The sequence below is a fragment of the Callorhinus ursinus genome, unplaced genomic scaffold (genome assembly GCF_003265705.2).
Source record: "Callorhinus ursinus isolate GAN/ISIS: 27379988/994484 unplaced genomic scaffold, GSC_fseal_2.0 scaffold4, whole genome shotgun sequence".
Classification (NCBI taxonomy): Eukaryota; Metazoa; Chordata; class Mammalia; order Carnivora; family Otariidae; genus Callorhinus; species Callorhinus ursinus.
In genome coordinates, this window is record NW_027397066.1 from 54,520,475 (window position 1) to 54,538,983 (window position 18,509).

General features: G+C 36.7%; 1 protein-coding gene across 1 annotated transcript in view; it reads right to left on the bottom strand.

Moving 5' to 3' along the window:
- Window positions 1–1,766: 1,766 nt before the first annotated feature.
- The window catches only part of LOC112835495 (transmembrane protease serine 11C-like), a 53,247-nt gene continuing 36,504 nt past the window's right edge, over window positions 1,767–18,509 (bottom strand). The window contains exons 6-10 of the mRNA XM_025886975.1: window positions 11,758–11,796; window positions 8,296–8,467; window positions 6,642–6,901; window positions 5,622–5,764; window positions 1,767–1,928 (exon numbers count right to left, since the gene is read on the bottom strand). Coding sequence (XP_025742760.1) covers window positions 1,767–1,928; window positions 5,622–5,764; window positions 6,642–6,901; window positions 8,296–8,467; window positions 11,758–11,796 — 776 coding nt within the window. The remainder of the gene's footprint in view (window positions 1,929–5,621; window positions 5,765–6,641; window positions 6,902–8,295; window positions 8,468–11,757; window positions 11,797–18,509) is intronic.

Consider the following 18,509-nt stretch of genomic DNA (forward strand, 5'->3'; position numbering starts at 1 on the left):
TGCCATTTGCAATAATGGGGATGGAACTGGAGGGTATTATGCTGAGCAAAATAAGTCAATCAGAGAAAGACATGTACCATATGATCTCACTGATGTGAGGAATTCTTAATCTCAGGAAACAAACTGAGGGTTGCTGGAGTGGTGGGGGTGGGAGGGATGGGGTGGCTGGTTGATAGACATTGGGGAGGGTATGTGCTATGCTGAGCACTGTGAATTGTGTAAGACTGTTGAATCACGGACCTGTACCTCTGAAACAAATAATACATTATATGTTAAAAAAAAAAAGAAGATACCAGGAAGGAAAAAACGAAGGGGGAGAAATCGGAGGGGGAGACGAACCATGAGAGACTATGGACTCTTGAGAAACAAACTGAGGGTTCTAGAGGGGAGGGGCGTGGGGGAATGGGTTAGCCTGGTGATGGGTATTAAAGAGGGCACATTCTGCGTGGAGCACTGGGTGTTATGCACAAACAATGAAACATGGAACACTACATCAAAAACTAATGATATAATGTATGGTGATTAACATAACATCATAAAATAAAAAAATAAATGAAAAGGCTGACCAACAACAACAAAAAATTAAGTTTGCAAGGGAACCATCCTCAGAAGGTCATTGTGAAGGCTCAGTGTAATAATGCATGTCAAGTGTGCCTGGAACATAGTAAGTGGTCTATAAATGTTAGCTACTATTATTAACGTCATTATTTTTGGGGTCCATGGACAAAATTTATATCATAATGAAAGCTATTAGTGGTAGCTGTAGGAATGTCAGTGATGAAAAAGAGAAGGGCTGGACTGCAGTCTGGGAAAGTATGACCATGAGGTAATATCCATGATAAAAGCCAACTGATCTGTTTAGGGGGAAAGTTGGCATGAGCCCTAAACAGTGCATTTATAGACCTCTGTGCCGTCAGCTAGAATGTTTCTGTATGGGCGAAAGGAAAGTGAAGGGAAAGCAACATTTCCATATTATTTATTTCTGGCTGATAATTGATATTGTTGAGGAATTTTAAGAGATTGGAGATACGTAATACAGGGTTATCTGCATAGCATGTTCAAGCCTATGTAGTGAAATGTAGCCCATGTGTCTGAGGACAATTTTACTACTGTATGTGTGTATGTGAGAAACATCTTCTGGCCTCACTTATATATGAAGGAGAACTAGGAACAGATCAACAAGCATTGGGATCTATTCAATGTACCCCATGGGATTAACATGCTGTTTTGGGTCATCAAAGTGAGGAAGCCATAAATAGAGAAGAGATTAGCATTGGCATGGCATGGAAAGAAGACAGGTAGACAGCGTTTCTTTGGAAATTTTTATAGGCACTATACAGCAATTCACTAGGCTACAACCTACCAATATATAGAGCTTGTGGCAGCCATGTGATTCACCAGGGGATTATTTGTACACTCAGGAGGGAGTTTATTGCCAACACCTATTCTATGATTTCCTAAGGGACCTGGATCTACAAATCAGTAGAGAAGACCTTAGTGAACTATAATCCGTATTTGTTCCTATAATTACCTTCAGTCTAGAGAGGAGTATAGGGGAAATTATATATCCTGGTTCATTGCTGTCACTATCCCTTTTTCAAAATCTAATATACAAAAATTTTATAGTTCTAAAATTGTATATCTTTATATTTGCAACATTAAATGTGCATGAAGAAAGGTATTCTAAATTAAATGTGGTTTGGGAATTACAAGCACATTTTAAAAGGGTATAATTTTCAACCTTAAATCTATAAAGAACTTCTGCACTAGAGACCAGTTTTGGACAAGATCCAGTCTCGATAGTATGTTACTCGAGTGTAGACACCAGGCTTGTTTGGGAGAGCACATTCATCTCCCCAGCTTACAATGCCAGCAAGGAACCAAGTGCCTTTATAATCTGCACCAACCAGAGGTCCACCAGAGTCACCCTAAAGAGAAAAAGGATGCATACAATTACTATACTTTAAAGTTGAATACTGCTTATTTTTCTCTTCTGTAATAAAGACAGGGAGATGCAGAAAAAGGGGGAAAAATCCTAGATATTTCAGTATTGAATGGAGTGATACAAGTATTTGTTCTTTTGTGGCTGGCTTATTTCACTTAGCACAGTGTCCTTCAAGTTTCGTCCATGTTGAAGCATGTGTCAGCATTTCCTTCTTCTTAAGGATGAATGATAGTCAATTTTATGTATGTACAACATTTTGTTTATCCACTTATCCATCAATGGACACTTGGGTTGCTTCATCTTTTGGCCATTGTGAATAATGTTCCTATGGATTAAATGTACAAATATCTATTTGTGTCCCTGCTTTCAATTCTTTTGTGCATATGCCCAGAAATGGAATTGCTGGATCATATCGTAATCTATTTTTATTTTTTGAGGAACCACCATGCTGTTTTCCATAGAGGCTGTACCAACAGTACACAAAGCTTATTTTATAATTTTTAAAAATTTAATCTCTTAGTTTCAAATTCATGAAGTGGAGAATAATAGATAGCCTCTCCCCATTTCTTGTCCTTGTCTCTTTTGACTTCCTAGCTTACTTGTATCAGCCCACATCTGTATTTACACTCATTGTCAGATAAATGGAGGTATTTAGTTCTTTCCAAGGCTAATCCCTCCACCTGTTCTCTGGATCAAGGGCACTGTTCTATCAATAATCTTCTCTTGTTTGCTTTTCCTAATATGTCTTCATTTCCTGCACTGTCTTTCCCTGCCAGGCATATACTTTTTTTTTTTTTTCAGTTTTGCCCATCTGAGAAAATGACAGCCTTTCTGGATCTTAAGACCTCCTCTATTGCCCTAATTATCTTCCTTTCATAGCTTAGCGGCTTGAAGTAGTAGTTTATATTGAAATTTCTGTTTTCTTATCTTATTTTCAACTTTCTCCTAAATGGAGAAGGATGGGGGACACATGGACTCTGGTCACCCCTATCTTCCGCCTTGTCCTCATGCCTCTTCTTTGGACACAGTCGTCTTTGGTATTCTCTTGCCTTTAGCCACCTTTTCTAACGTGTATGCTACCATCACTTGAACAATACTTAAAAGTGATGGAAATGGATGAACCTTCTAAACTTTACCAATAAACAATTGTTGAAGTTGACACTCTTTCCAGCATCTATCTCACTCTTCGGCATGTGTCACTATTGACTATTCCCTTTTTCTCTGATCCCTGGAATCCCATGACACCAATTTCTTATTGTTTTTTGTTTTTCTGATCTTTATCATCTCTCACTGTTAACCCCTTAAAAAAAGTATACCAGTTCTATTACTTAGGTGCTTCTTATTTTATATAGTTTATCTGAGCAATTGTATTGGTAACTCATGAATTTACCACCCAGATGACAATAACTTTCAGATATGTATGTACAGCCAGAACTCTTTCCTGAGCCCAAGGTTTTTATTTCTAATGGCACACTGGACATATATGCCTGGCAATTAGATCATCATTAGTAATCTTGGCTAGAATACTTTCACTGGTCTGGTGGGGCAAAAGTCTGCAAGCACTGGGTTAGAGAGTGAATAAGTTGAGAATATGGAAAAATGGTAGTAAACTATTCTGTAGAGATTTGACCAAGAAGGGAAAAAGAAAGACAGAGTAGGATATATTAAGGGAGAGACCTAATAATATTTGCAGAATATGTGGAAGACCCCATTGGGGTGGGGCAGTTTGGAAAATATGGAAGAAAGTTCAAATTAATGTAAAGTTCAAATACTTGTGTGGAGAGAGAGGGGATGAAGAATACAGACAAAAGGTTAGATTTGAAGAGTAGAAGAAATTTGTCCTGAGCCTGGAAGGTGAGGATAAGTACAAATATAAATTTATCATGTAGAAAAGAAATTAAAGTCGATCTCATGATTTCATTCATTCTTTTTTCTAGTTAGTATGAGGAAATGTCATATGTTAAGGAATATAAAGGCATATAGGGACACATTTCAATAATGCAATGAAAGGCTGACATAGACTATAAAGGATGCATTAAAGAATTCTATAGTGTGTTAAGGACCCAGCTGTGATTATATGACACCAGTTTACAAGGCTGCAAGATTTCTTCTAGTTGTGCTCAGGAGCTTACATATAGGAGCCAATAAAATAGTCTTGTTGCTCTGTGGTTGGAGATTATTAGCATGGGTGTGGGGAAGTAGAAGATAGTGAAGTCACTGAGGGTGCTGTCAGTGGAGTGGTGGAAATAATCAAACCTCTAGGCTGCATGAGGTTAGAAGAGAGCCATGGTGCTGAGGGGTGATGGACTGAGAAAAAATCGAGAGAAACTGGGATTTAGAGTTGTCATAACTTTGAAGAATAGGGTTAGTGGGACAGTTGGAAAGATGGGAATCTGTAATTGTTGATGATAATTATGTATTTCAAGTACTTATTTGTATGTTTTCTCATTCCTAGAGTGCAGGAATAATGCTTTATTCACTTTTAACTCCTCTGCACCTAGCACAGGGTCTGGCCCCTCGTAATCCATAAAAACTAATGAATAAAATATAGGGTCTTTCTGGATTTACCACTAATTCTGCCTGCCTAGATAACTGCAGTAGTACTTTTGTTAACTCTGAGACTATTGCCTATAAATAGCATCAGAGGTGTTTGAAGCATATTAAGCATAAGGAAAGGCAACTTAGTGTAGCATTCAGAGTATAGGCTGTGTAGCCCAATGTCCTCTGTTTAAGTCTGAGTTCTACCACTTAATACCTGTGTGAGTTTGAACAATTTACTTGATCTCTTTATCTCAGTCTCTTCAGCTGAGAAATAGGGCTTATAATAGTACAAACGTACACCACAGAATTATCATAACCAGAATAAATTAATATTTGTAAGGAGCTTAAAACAGTGCCTGCTACATGGAGAATTATTTTTTTTTTAGATTTTATTTATTTATTTGAGAGAGAGAGAATGAGAGATAGAGAGTACGAGAGGGAGGAGGGTCAGAGGGAGAAGCAGACTCCCTGCTGAGCAGGGAGCCCAATGTGGGACTCGATCCCGGGACTCCAGGATCATGACCTGAGCCGAAGGCAGTCGCTTAACCAACTAGCCACCCAGGTACCCTACATGGAGCATTGTTAAATAAACAAAATATTTAGGGTATTGGAACCACCCCCAATTAAGAAAGCTCCGTGATCACTAGGTTGGGTGTTGGATTCAGTTGGGTGCTTCTCACTGAAAGAGGGCCAATCTAACTAAAGTTGCCAATATTCCATTCATCTCTTTATTGCTTATTCTAAATTTAGTCTCTTCCCCACTCCTACTGACAGCTTCTTATATAAGTAGGAGTGGTTTAGCACTTCAGTATTTTAACTTAATAAGTATCTTATTAAATACTAAAAATGTTTTCTTTTGAGAAAATTGAAAAAGTAAATTGGAATTAAAAGCCACAAGAAAAAAAAATCTTAAAAATGGAGTGCCTAAGCGTCTGCCTTTGGCTCATGTCATGATCCCAGGATCCTGGGATCCGAGGGGCTCGTCGGGCTCCCTGCTCAGTGGGAAGCCTGCCTCTCCCTCTCCCGCTCCCACCTCCGCATGTGTTCCCTCACTCGCTGTCTCTCTCTCTGTCAAATAAATAAATAAAATCTAAAAAAAAAAAAAAAAGGAAGAAAATGGAGTAGGCAGATTTACCTGGCAGGCATCCACACTTCCCTCCAGGAACCCGGCACACAACATTCCAGGTGTGATCACACCACCATATACCTCTTCACTGTTGCAGGTTTTATTATCTATAATCTTCACTAGTCCTTTTTGGAGTATATTAGGACTTGTTCCTAAAGGAAGAAAATTATATAACTTTTGCTAAGTTAATATTAATATCTCTGACTAGGTTTATTAGTACCTAACACTATGTACAATTTCCAAATCAATGTAAAACACACATTTTAATTAGGCTTTTGTCTCCTTTCTTAGTAACAAAGTAGATTACATGTATGCCTTAGAAAATAAAATGAAAAATTCATATTCCAGAAACATACATTTTATAATCATTTTAAGATTTTCTGCTGTTACAGTAATTCTGAATCTTAGAATTAATTTTAGATTTTTTTTCTACTTTCAGATGCGTTTATGAACAGAAATAGCTACTAAATCTTTACATTATTAAGGTCATGGGGATGCATTGCCTTGTCACATAGGGTTACTCATTTCTCCTCAACAAAAATGCCCAGTACTCTGCAGTCTTGTTTGTTTAGTCTAGTACTTACCTGCATAAAACAAATATTTATTATATTTTGTGGTTATTGTCTTTTCTTGCTAAAAATGTAAGCTTTATGAGGGCAGGAATATTTACCTATTTTATTCACTAATATATCCAAACCACTCAGACCTGTATTTGGAATAAAGGTGGTAATCAAGATAAATATTTATAGAATGAATGAATGAATAAAATGGAGGAAAATGAATTACTTCTTCAAATAATGCATTTCTACCAAAACTGCCATTGTTAAGGGAAATTATGGTAAAAGCTCTATGAAATTGTAGTTTCTGTCTGAATGTGGTTGAGGATAATTTTCAATCCATTGCACATTATCCTCTTTAAAATGATCTAGAGAAAGTATTTCTCAGGTTTAGTTATGATTTGGAGTATTTTTTTTTTAACTCCTAAAACTCAAATTCAAACCATGTAGTGGAGGAAGGTTAGGAACTCACCATCAGACTTTAATGTTCCCCATCCAGTGACCACCACATCTGAATTGGGTGGGAATGTGTAAGTGGCTTCTGGAAGACATGCTCTTCGGATGCTGCTTGTATATAATACTGGTGAGGACAGATGCACTACAGCAATGTCATTATCGTGTGCGGGGTAATGGTAGTTTTCATGAATTATAATATCCTTGATACCTCGCTGTGCTTGTGGGTTACTTAAAAGAAGCCCAAAACTAACATTCCATTCTTTGGGATCCCTGGCCCTAAAGAAAATAGATTTATTGATTAAAAATCCTGTATTTCAGAGTTGTAGGAATTAATATCTTATATGTTCTAAAACAATTAGAGAAGTATTGAATACCCGTAGTGCATTTAACATACAGAAGTAAAGCTATATGTAAGAGAAAAAAATAAAAACAATAACATGAATAAACTTTGAATAATTCAGTAAGCTATATTTTATTTTTTATCTTTTCTTCATAAGATATATTTTAAAAGATAAGCCATGGGAACTCATTTTATGTGTCCAGAAAGTATCAAGAGTATTTAGAAAGATAAATATGACAAGACAAGATAGTAAGATTAAGTAAAAAGTGGGTAAGATTATGGGACAGAGTAAACTTATGGAAATTAAGGAAATAGCCTAAATCTTCTTTTGTAATCATTAAAAACTATAAATCGGAAGGTATTTCTGACTTTTGTTAATCAAGTGTTTGTATATTAAGCAGTGAAAAATAGTGCTGTTTTCAAAGTCTCAAGTTTAAGAGGGATTTTTATTTAAAAATAAAACCAGTAGGTGCTACATAAAGCCAATAGAAATTAGTAAAATGAAACCTCAGACAAAAGGGTAAAAACAAAGAAAATGCTTGGTGCAGTAATATATCCTTTAAAGAAATAATAATTTCACATCGGACTATAATATTTTTTAAAGATTTTATTAATTTATTTGAGAGAGAGAGAATGAGACAGAGAGCACGAGAGGGAAGAGGGTCAGAGGGAGAAGGAGACCCCCAGCTGAGCGAAAAGCCCGATGTGGGACTCAATTCCGGGACTCCAGGATCATGACCTGAGCCGAAGGCAGTCGCTTAACCAACTGAGCCACCCAGGCGCCCGCAAATCGGACTATAATATATATGGGAGGATGCAGGACGAATTCAAATATTTATGACTAAATATATAAAATCAGATGAAATAATGATGAGAAAGAAATAGAAGACCAGTGCTCAGTTTGGGATTTATAGTTTCTTTGTAAAATTGAATTCAGTCTAGCTTAGCGAGTCTCAACTGAGGACTAATTTGTCTTCCAGGAGACATTTGGTGTTAACGGGAGACATTTTTGGTTGTCAGTCCAGGGGGGCATGCTACTGGCATTTGGTGGGTAGGGGCCAGGGATGCTGCTAAATATCCTATAATGCACAGGACAGTCATCTCCATAATTAAGAATCATTTGGACCAAATATAATAGTGCCACTGTTGACAGATCCTGTTCTAGCTTGAATATATCTTTTTTTAAAAAAACTGATTCATTGAGTAATTTTGAGAGTATACTTCACAATATCAAACATTTGGAGGCATAATTGTATGGCCATATTCTTGAAAGGTATGTATCAGACTTTTGGTGCATGAGTGGCTTTGAGGCTTTTTGTCCAGAGCTTACTTTAGGAAGCAGTGAGCAGCAGTGACAAGCCAGCTGTTACTAATCAGAGTGGCTCCACATCGGTGGACACTGTTATGTTGCAGGCTAGCTTGCCAAGGCCATTCGCCTTCCTGGGCATCCATGCCCCCTGCTATCTTGTTGCCAGAAGGAGTTATTGTTCGTTGTCCACAACCTGCTCAAAATAGAGTTCATTAGCATACAATGATATTCATATTGCTTATGCACACATTGCTATAGTAAACAAACTCTCATAAGATTAACTGAGGAAAAGCCCATAGTCTTGGAGAAGTTAGGACAAACTGTGGATTTGAGATTTCCTGAGAATTCATTCAAAATAGAGATTGACATCTTCCTCCCCCATCCTCATCAGTCACATGTACTCTCCATGTATCTGCATGGCATTGCTCTGATCTGTTAAAAGAAGCAAGTGAAATGAAATGTTTGAATTTGGAAGATAATAATTGGTAGCCAGTTACTAAGTTATATATGGAAATGTGTGCCTTTTAATTTTGTGAGCAGTTGTGATTGCTCTGAAACATTCATAAGAAAGAGTGAATGGCTGTGAATGTCAATGGGATATTGACAAGAGACAGAGTAGACAGAAATGTGTTCACATTCAAGTTACAATCCACAATATCTGGCTAAAAAGAATGACACATGAAGAGAGCCAACCCTTTCCCAAAGTGATATGCTTCTCTGCATCAGGACTGTGCTCTCATGTCAACTGAGATCCAAAGAAACTGCTAGACTCTTTTAAGTCTTTAAAGCAAATCTGCAGTTTTGTACTGTACTGTAATAGTACAACTTCACTATAATTCTGTCTCTCTCTGATTCTCTTGACTATGTCATCTTACTCTAAATAAAGCACTGAGCTTGTTCCTTGACAATTTATGGTATCTTTTACTAGAGACTGTCAGCCTCATTAATTAAATTTTTTAGAGGGCAGAAACTATATCTTTTTAAAAAATATATTTTTAGAACCTATCATGGAGAACCTATCACCTATAAGGAGCTCAATAAATGTTTGTAGAAATGAAGTCTATGTCGTATGACCCACAAGACATCTTGAAATAAAAATGATATTTGACTTCTGGAATGGGTATGTTCCTAACATTTAGAGAATGAGAAAAACTTGCCATGATCAATGCAGTGGATGTCGATGAAAGCAGTGGTTCTCAATCACGGACAATTTTACACTCCACCCCTAACCCCAGGAGAAATTGGCAATATCTGGAAATATTTTTGGTTGCCATAATTTGTGGGAGGGGGGTGCGCTACCGGTAGGTAGAGGCCAGGGATGCTGCTAAAAATGCTATAATGCATAGGACTGTTCCTGAAACAAAGAGTTGTCTGGCCTAAAATGTTAATAGTGTTAAGGTTAGGAAACTCTGAGTTAGAGAAAGGTATTTGTATCAAGAATGAGAACTTTAAATTAATTGGAAAGGTAGATGGTCAATTGCTTCACAGGGATGTGACAAGGTAACGTCCGGAGATAGTCATTCCTGAAGGTGGAAAGGCATCAGAAGCACAGGGGAGGGACATGTAGATTTTTAAAATGGTCTTTGCTAGCCCTCTGAAGTCCTTAAATTTGTATATTGCTTCTGATTCTAGATTGTTCTCTTTGATGCAATCTAAACCTCAGATTGTTAAGGCATCCTTTTCATAAAAACCACTTACTGAAGCAGAGCCTAGGTGGTTGTTATTTTGAATGAGAGAGTCTCACTTTTGACTCACTGAATGTGACTCCCTTTTCTTTTTCTTTTTCTTTCCACTCCCTTATCATGGAATGTGCAGAGGATAAAACAAATAGCTCAGAACCCAAAGGTATAATGGCTCCTCCCTATCCTCCCTTCTGTTTGGACAGCTCCTAAAGGAAGTTGTCTTTTACTCACCTTCCTTCAGAGAAATAGAAAAACAAAGATGCCTCCCTGTGGGCTAGGAGAGCCTCCCTGGGGTGACTCTACTTTCCTGTTTGTGCTTTTGTTCAGGATTGTAGTCTAATTTATATTCATGCATCAATTTCCATTCTGAGTTCTCATTTGCTCATCGTTGCTGTGTCTGTTAAGCTTCTGGCTGCCACCTCTGCAGTATTACCTTGTTATCACCTCTGCTGAAATCTTACATGGCACCTTGTAGCTTTTGTTATATCAGAAGAGGTCATATGGCAAATTTCAAGAATTTAAGGAATATAATGAAGACTTGATGGCTTATACTTCCAGAAACATCAAAGAATCTACCAAGCTCTTACGGCCTCCATACTCTTCTAACACTCATTCCATCATTTATTACTCTAATATACTTTGTCATGTACCAAACTCTATTCTTTCTTCAATCCTGTTTGATTTTTCTTGCCTACCTTTCCCCTCTTCCTATTTATTTAAAGTACAATTAAAACCTCAGATAGGCCAAGTCAAGTTCAGAATACTGGTCTGGATGGTTGCTTAGTGTTCTAGCTAGGGGATGTACAAATTGGCTGATCTCTTTCTTACTGCTCTTTTTATTCCTGTTTTAATTACCTCTCTTCTGCCAAACTGACACATTTTTAATTGTGGATTTTGATTGTATCAGCACTAAAATTTTTAATTGGAATGATTGACTTTAAAATGTCCTATTAAGTAGCCTGAGGACTGTTCAGTCAAAATATATCAGAGGGAAAAATAATCTAATACAGCTTTGTGGTTAAGTTTTGCCCAGGTTGCTCAACTCTGCTATGACTGAAAGGTAGTAAGAGTCATCAGGGTTGGTGTCACCGGGCCCTGGAGGGCGATTTCCAGCTGCCCTAATTAGTCTCAGTGCCCAGGTAAGAGCAGTGGTCCTCTGATAGCCTGTGACAGGTTCCAGCAATCCTGGGGATCATATTTCCCAGGGCGGCTGGTGGGAGAGTGGAAGCAGAATGCCTTCGCCAGCAAGCAAGCTGCTTGCATGCAAGTCTCAGCACACGAAACTTGGCTTGCATGATCAGAATTTCACAGTGAGTTCCCAGGCCTACAGTTTTTATAGGTAGAATAAAATATACAACCAACATCTACTGAGTGCTTATTACGAGCTGTGTACTTTTGTAAGTACCTTAGTTGTGCTATCTTCTTTTGTCATTGCAACAGCTTGGAACTGAAGGTTTGAGAAACTAACTAACAATCCAGTTAGTACATGTTGGACCTGGGGCTCAAAACTGACGTGTAGCTGGTTTTAGATCCTAAGTTCATAATTACCACTGCTTGTCCCTAGATGCCCTCTGCCATTATGGCATGTAATAATGTGTTTCTCATTTAAAATCAATTTATAGCAGTCAATCAATGATATCAGTCAATTTAAGACCAACCACAGTCATCTTTTCCCAAGTTTCTAAAAGCCGGCTTCCCATTACATCTTTATGGATGCTGTATTGATTGTCAAGTGGAGGTCTTTTTTGCCATTCAGGGAATTAAATTTCACTAGAAAATAACTCTTTGTTAATGAACTTACAAACATTGAGAAGATTTTCTGCCGTCGGCATTGCAATATCTAAAAGTCAAAGAAAAAGGAAAAGGAAATATTTACATTTATGGACATATTCTTTAACATTAATACTAATTGTTTTGAGGAACACATTATTCTGTAAATATAATCCAATTATTCAATCTTGACTCTATAACTTCTATGATCATGGATTAGCATAGAGAGAAATAAAGTCTTAGTATTCATTCTTCTGTTTCTAAAAAGACTCTCAAGTTCCCCATTATAAGTTGAAAAAGAGGTCCGGGTCCTGGAAAGTACTAAAATATATGAAAAATAATGATCTTTCACTGTATCTCCAATCCAAATCACCAGATGACTGAATGTATTTGACCTCATTTATGCACCACTTTAAATACTCTTGGCCCATATCTTATTCCAGCCACAATGTGGTGACGAATTCCACACAGATTTGGATCCCCTTTACTCAGGAGTAATTTGACACATGCCCTTCTCAAGTTAGCACTTTAGGTTTCTCACTTTCTGCCGGAAGGAACCCACTGGATATTCCCAGATGGGCAATAGGAAATGTGGGAGTTAACTCTGTTGGAGCTGGTGTAAGATGGGAGTCAATGGACAAATGCTTCCCCCTTGAGTCATAGGGGAGCACAGTTTTGATATATAACTCAGAAGATCCCATGGGATAGAGCTAGAGTTGCCCCTGATGGTGAAAACTCTCCCTTCCCGCTTCATTCTTTTTACTCTTTACTCTTTCTCAGATCAACTACCATATGCAAGTCTCTGTCTCAGGCTCTGCTTTTTGAGAAACCAGGCTAAGATATTGAAATAACCATATACCATAAGAAATAATGCTAATAAGTAGGAGAGACTATGTAAATTACTATATTTAGTCCATTTTTTTGGTGTTGAGTGCATTTTGCTATATTTTGATCCTTTTAAAATTAATATCCTTTGTGTGGTTTCAATTATTTAGAATACTCAATTAAGCATGCCATTTCATTTCCCATTTGCTTTGGATAAAAAAAAATTTACTTTAGTAATAAGGCAGACTTTAATATTGTCTGCTCATTCCTAGACATCTAGGGAGTATCTTAGGATGAGATTTACAATAGACAATTTTGCTGTCGGCGCCAAATCCCTGCAGAACCTGCAAACCGTGATGAAAGTGTATGAGGAGAGGGTGAACAAGTGAATCACAATTATGTCCCAAATTTCAGATGTAGAGAAATGTAAATATACTAACAATTTCTACTTAAGAGTTTCTCTTCAAAAATGAGTCACCATTTGCTTGATAGGTTAAATACTATAAATGCCAACGTAAGTTCATTTTTATTATGCTCTTGCATTTCTATAAATCCAGGAGGGAGTATCCATTTATATATGACAATTATAGTTCACACTCTTACATTAGGTTGCACAACAAATCAGGAAGACAAAAGAATCCTTTACCAGAAAGTCAGCTTGTTTGAACAAAAAGGTAGGAGCAATTTAACCATCAGAGAGACTGAGTAGATATGAGCCACACCCACTTTAACAGAAAGGTGGCCCATTTCCACCTAATCCTTTATAGCTGCCTTCCAGAAGCTAATTTTTATTGGACAGGATACGTTTAGAGTTTGATTTTGAGCTTTGTGTGGTTAGTAAAATGTATCAAACTATATTAAGAGTTTGGGATATAATTTAACTCCTGTAAATCAACTGAAAAAATGTCAAATCCTATACCTTACAAGAACTAATTATTTAGAAAACCCAACTATGTTCACAGAACTTTTTTCTTTCTTTGAGGTTTCTTTATTGATGTATGACTTGCTAAAGGGAAGAAAGGCTTTTGACTTATAATTTGCTTTTAATAGTTGTATTATCCCAGAGCTTAATAGAGTAACTATCGCTTGGGTAGGAGGAAGGACAGGTACAATACATGGGGAAGTGATTTAAGCTGTCACTCCTTTGGATTGAGTCACTGCTGTGTGGCTATTTGTGTTTCCTTCCTTTTAAGTTCCTTGGCTCACACTCAAAGGCTAGAACTCCTGTGAATTTATGTTTGAGTCAGGAGTCAACTCTGTAACCTAAGGTACTCTGTCTACAATGTAGCAATGGCACTGTCCCTGCCAAGAATGAGATTCCATCAAAGGATGATAAGACAAAGCAGTTTTAAAAACAGCTCAGGAACTGTGCATTGATCTTCTCCTATGGGCTAGGACTCAAAGACAATTGACATAGACCCTGTCCTCAGTGAACTTGTAGTGTAGTGGAAGAGGTGTACAACTTAGTAGATAATGTAATCTTATATGATTAGTGGTATGGTAGATTTGTGCGTAGAAAATTGGATGCACCAAGAAAAGTCACTGAGCATAGAGGGGCAGCAGGGGAAATAGCAATAGCTGATGACAAACATTCTTTTGGAAAGAAGCCAATGAAATTTACTTGGGGCAAAATAGGCATGATTCACTCATTGCTGAACATTAGATTAGAAAAGATGCTTAGATGCTTTCTAAATGGGCTTTTGGATCTGTAAATATTTAATATTCGGTGTCTTTCTGGGGTTAGAAAGTAAGAAATGGAAATTTGGATGTACTGGTAAAAGTTTGATATCCAGTGACTATTTTCTTCCTTAAAAAATATCTGAAACATATCACATGCCCTCCTTAATGCCCATCACCTAGTTACCCCATTCCCCCCCACCCACCTCCCTTTCCCCAACCCTTAGTTTGTTTCCCAGAGTCAAGAGTCTCTCATGGTTTTTCTTCCTCTCTGATTTCTTCCCAGTCAGTTTTCCCTCCCTTTCCCCATGATGTTATGAGCACTGGGTGTTATACGCAACTAATGAATCACTGAATATTATATCAAAAACTAATGATGTACTATATGTTGGCTAATTGAATTTAAATAAAAAAATAAAATATACAATTAAAATTAAAAAAATAAATGAGAGAAATGGAAAAAATATCTGAAACATAATAATCATGAAAACTAAGCTGTAGGATTCTGAAACATAAGGAAGACTTTTACACTAGCAGCAGATACATTTATAATATAAATTTTACATAGATCATGGGCTTTAACTTTACTTAGGTGAATTTATTACTTTACATGAGTCCAAATGGTAAATAAATTCATTAATCCTACTTTTCAAATAGTTTCCCTAGTGTTCTAGCATTAAACAGATAGAGGAAATTACTGATTTTCTTTTGGAGTATTTTATGTGATGTTTAAAATTTTTCATGTTAGGTTTGTGAAAATTTTAAAACTATAAATAAATGTACATGGACTTACTGAGTAAGGTAACTACTACAAAATTGTTTTATAACACAGGAATTATCATCTTCCACCTTGGAAGTTCATTCATAATATTTTCACCGCCCCCCTTCCTCCCCAAAAGAAGTGCTAATATGAATGGTCTGAATTAAAAGGCAAAGGAATGGAGCATGCACTTGGATTGTGGTTGAACAAAAGCTGATTCTTCGCACACTGCAAGTTTTGATTAATCACCTGGATGTGTATTTATTTTTATTTATTTTTTATTTATTTTTAATTTTTTAAAAGATTTTATTTATTTATTTGAGAGAGAGAGAGAATGAGAGACAGAGAGCATGAGAGGGAGGAGAGTCAGAGGGAGAAGCAGACTCCCTGCCGAGCAGGGAACCCCATGTGGGACTCGATCCCAGGACTCCAGGATTATGATCTGAGCCGAAGGCAGTCGCTTAACCAACTAAGCCACCCAGGCGCCCTGAATGCGTATTTAGCCTCAGTAAATGCTTTTCTTTATGCCTCTAATTAGACAAAATTTTTTCTGTGGTTAGACATTACATATTTGTCCTTCCTCAGAGTAATGTAGATTAGTTCTTTACAGTACATATCTTCAATATGTTTGCTATTTTGACTCTGAAGATGAAATTTAAAAAATTTATTAGAAGTTAATTAATTATAATTAATACATCTTTTAATGAAATATTTTAATAAAATTAAAATTAATTAAATTTTTAAAATTAATTAAACCTAATAACCGATTGTGTATGCAGGTAGTAGTTTTTAAGGTAGAACTGTGCTCCAATTTTTTTATCTTTATGCAGATTTCAAGAAATATGAAAAATCCAAATTTATTTGGATGTTATTCTATACTTAGCCATCACTGATTTTAAGTCTTAGAAGCTGTACAGAAGACTATTATAATGAAGAGAGGACAAAATATGTCCTGAGAAGTTAGTTTATTTATTTATTTTTAAGATTTTTATTTATTTGTTTATTTATTTATTTTTTATTATTTTATTTATTTATTTTATTTTATCTTTATTTGACAGAGAGAGCAGAAGCAGGGGGAGTGGCAGGCAGAGGGAGAGGGAGAAGTAGGCTCCCTGCTGAGCAGGGAACCCGATACGATCCCAGGACCCTGGGATCATGACCTCAGCTGAAGGCAGACACTTAACCGACTGAGTCACCCAGGTGCCCCATGAGGGGTATATTTAGACAGCTATGTTAAAACAGTAAGTGGTGGGCAATGTAAGTGATAACATCTGTCTTAAACTTTTGAAATGACATACTTGTGTTTCTAAGAGGCCCATTTGAGGACACATATTGGACAGAAAGTTAATATTTAGGATTAGCACTTTCATCTGAAAAGTTTCTAGCTTGGTTCTCCCTGGTACCTAGACATCTTGTGAAGGTCTGCATTTTGATGGCATAGCTCTGTTATAACACCCAGCTGAGAATACTTTATGGATGAATTCCTTTCAGTTCATGTCCATTGCTTTCTTTAAGAACTATCTTAAGAGGTAGCTTCTCCAAGAAGCTTTCCTTCTTAACTCTGTCTTCTCAGATAATTTCTTAGCTTCATGTTCTCTTGCTGGTTTGCACATAGTAGTTTTTGATGCAAAATAACCATCATATTGTAATATTTTGTTCATTTTGAATGAATTAAACTTTTTTCTCTGGAATTTATTTAAGTTGTTTGTTTTAAATGTATTTTTCTACACTAAAAGAAATTCTTCTGGAAACTATACATATTTGAAAAAAAACAAAAATAAATATATTCAGGCATTAGCTAATAGACCCAATGACAACCATAAGATAATTTATAGACTTATTTTATGCAATACTTATGAGTAAATCCATGAAAATTGCATGGTTTTTGAAGTTGCACAAGTAACCTGTCATTGAACACAAACCACAACTATTCTTACTCTGAACATGTAGGACTCTTGTGTGTTTCTTCAGACCTCCTACACAGAGACAAAGAATGTAGAAGATACAAAGAATGGAAAAACTGGTTAGGAAAAAATTTCTGAAATCTATAAATTTCTTCCTGACAGAGTAAAGACATTTCTTTGTTTTTTTAAAAGATCTATTCATATTTTGAATGCCTTTTCTTGTCCCTTATTGATTTTTTCCACATTATGAGCTTTAATAAAACCTCTTAGGCACACAACTTATCAGTAACAGAAATCACTTTAAGGGAAAAAAACATTAAAACTGGCATATAGTTGGTCTCTTGCTTAGATGATCTGTCCCTTTCAGTGAGGGGGGTGTTAAAGTCCCCTACTATTATTGTATTATTGTTGATGTGTTTCCTTGATTTTGTTATTAATTGGCTTATATAATTGGCTGCTCCCATGTTAGGGGCATAGATATTTACAATTGTTAAATCTTGTTGGATAGACCCTTTAAGTATGTTATATTGTCCTTCCTCATCTCTTATTATTGTCTTTGGTTTAAAATCTAATTTGTCTGATAGAAGGATTGCCACCCCAGCTTTCTTTTGATGTCCATTAGCATGGTAAATTGTTTCCCACCCCCTCATTTTAAATGTGGAGGTGTCTTTGGGTCTAAAATGAGTCTCTTGCAGGCAGCATATGGATGGGTCTTGTTTTTTTATCCAATCTGATAGCCTGTGTCTTTTGATTGGGGCATTTAGCACATTTACATTCAGGGTAGCTATGGAAAGATATGAATTTAGTGCCATTGTATTGCCTATAAGGTGACTGTTACTGTATATTGTCTGTGTTCCTTTCTGGTCTATGTTACTTTTAGGCTGTCTCTTTGCTTAGAGGACCCCTTTCAATATTTCTTGTAGGGCTGGTTTGGTGTTCACAAATTCTTGTAGTTTTTGTTTGTCCTGGAAGCTTTTTTTTTTTTATGTTATGTTAATCACCATACATTACACCATTAGTTTTTGATGTAGTGTTCCATGATTCATTGTTTGCATATAACACCCAGTGCTCCATGCAGAACGTGCCCTCTTTAATACCCATCACCAGGCTAACACATCCCCCCACACCCCTCCCCTCTAGAACCCTCAGTTTGTTTCTCAGAGTCCATAGTCTCTCATGGTTTGTCTCCCCCTCTGATTTCCCCCCCTTCATTTCTCCCTTCCTGCTATCTTCTTCTTCTTCTTTTTTTTTTCTTAAACATATAATGTATTATTTGTTTCAGAGGTACAGGTCTGTGATTCAACAGTCTTACACAATTCACAGCACTCACCATAGCCCATACCCTCCCCAATGTCTATCACCCAGCCACCATATCCCTCCCACCCCCCACCACTCCAGCAACCCTCAGTTTGTTTCCTGAGATTAAGAATTCCTCATATCAGTGAGGTCATATGATACATGTCTTTCTCTGATTGACTTATTTCGCTCAGCATAACACCCTCCAGTTCCATCCACGTCATTGCAAATGGCAAGATTTCATTCCTTTTGATGGCTGCATAATATTCCATTGTGTGTGTGTGTGTGTGTGTGTGTGTTTGTGTACATATATATATATAT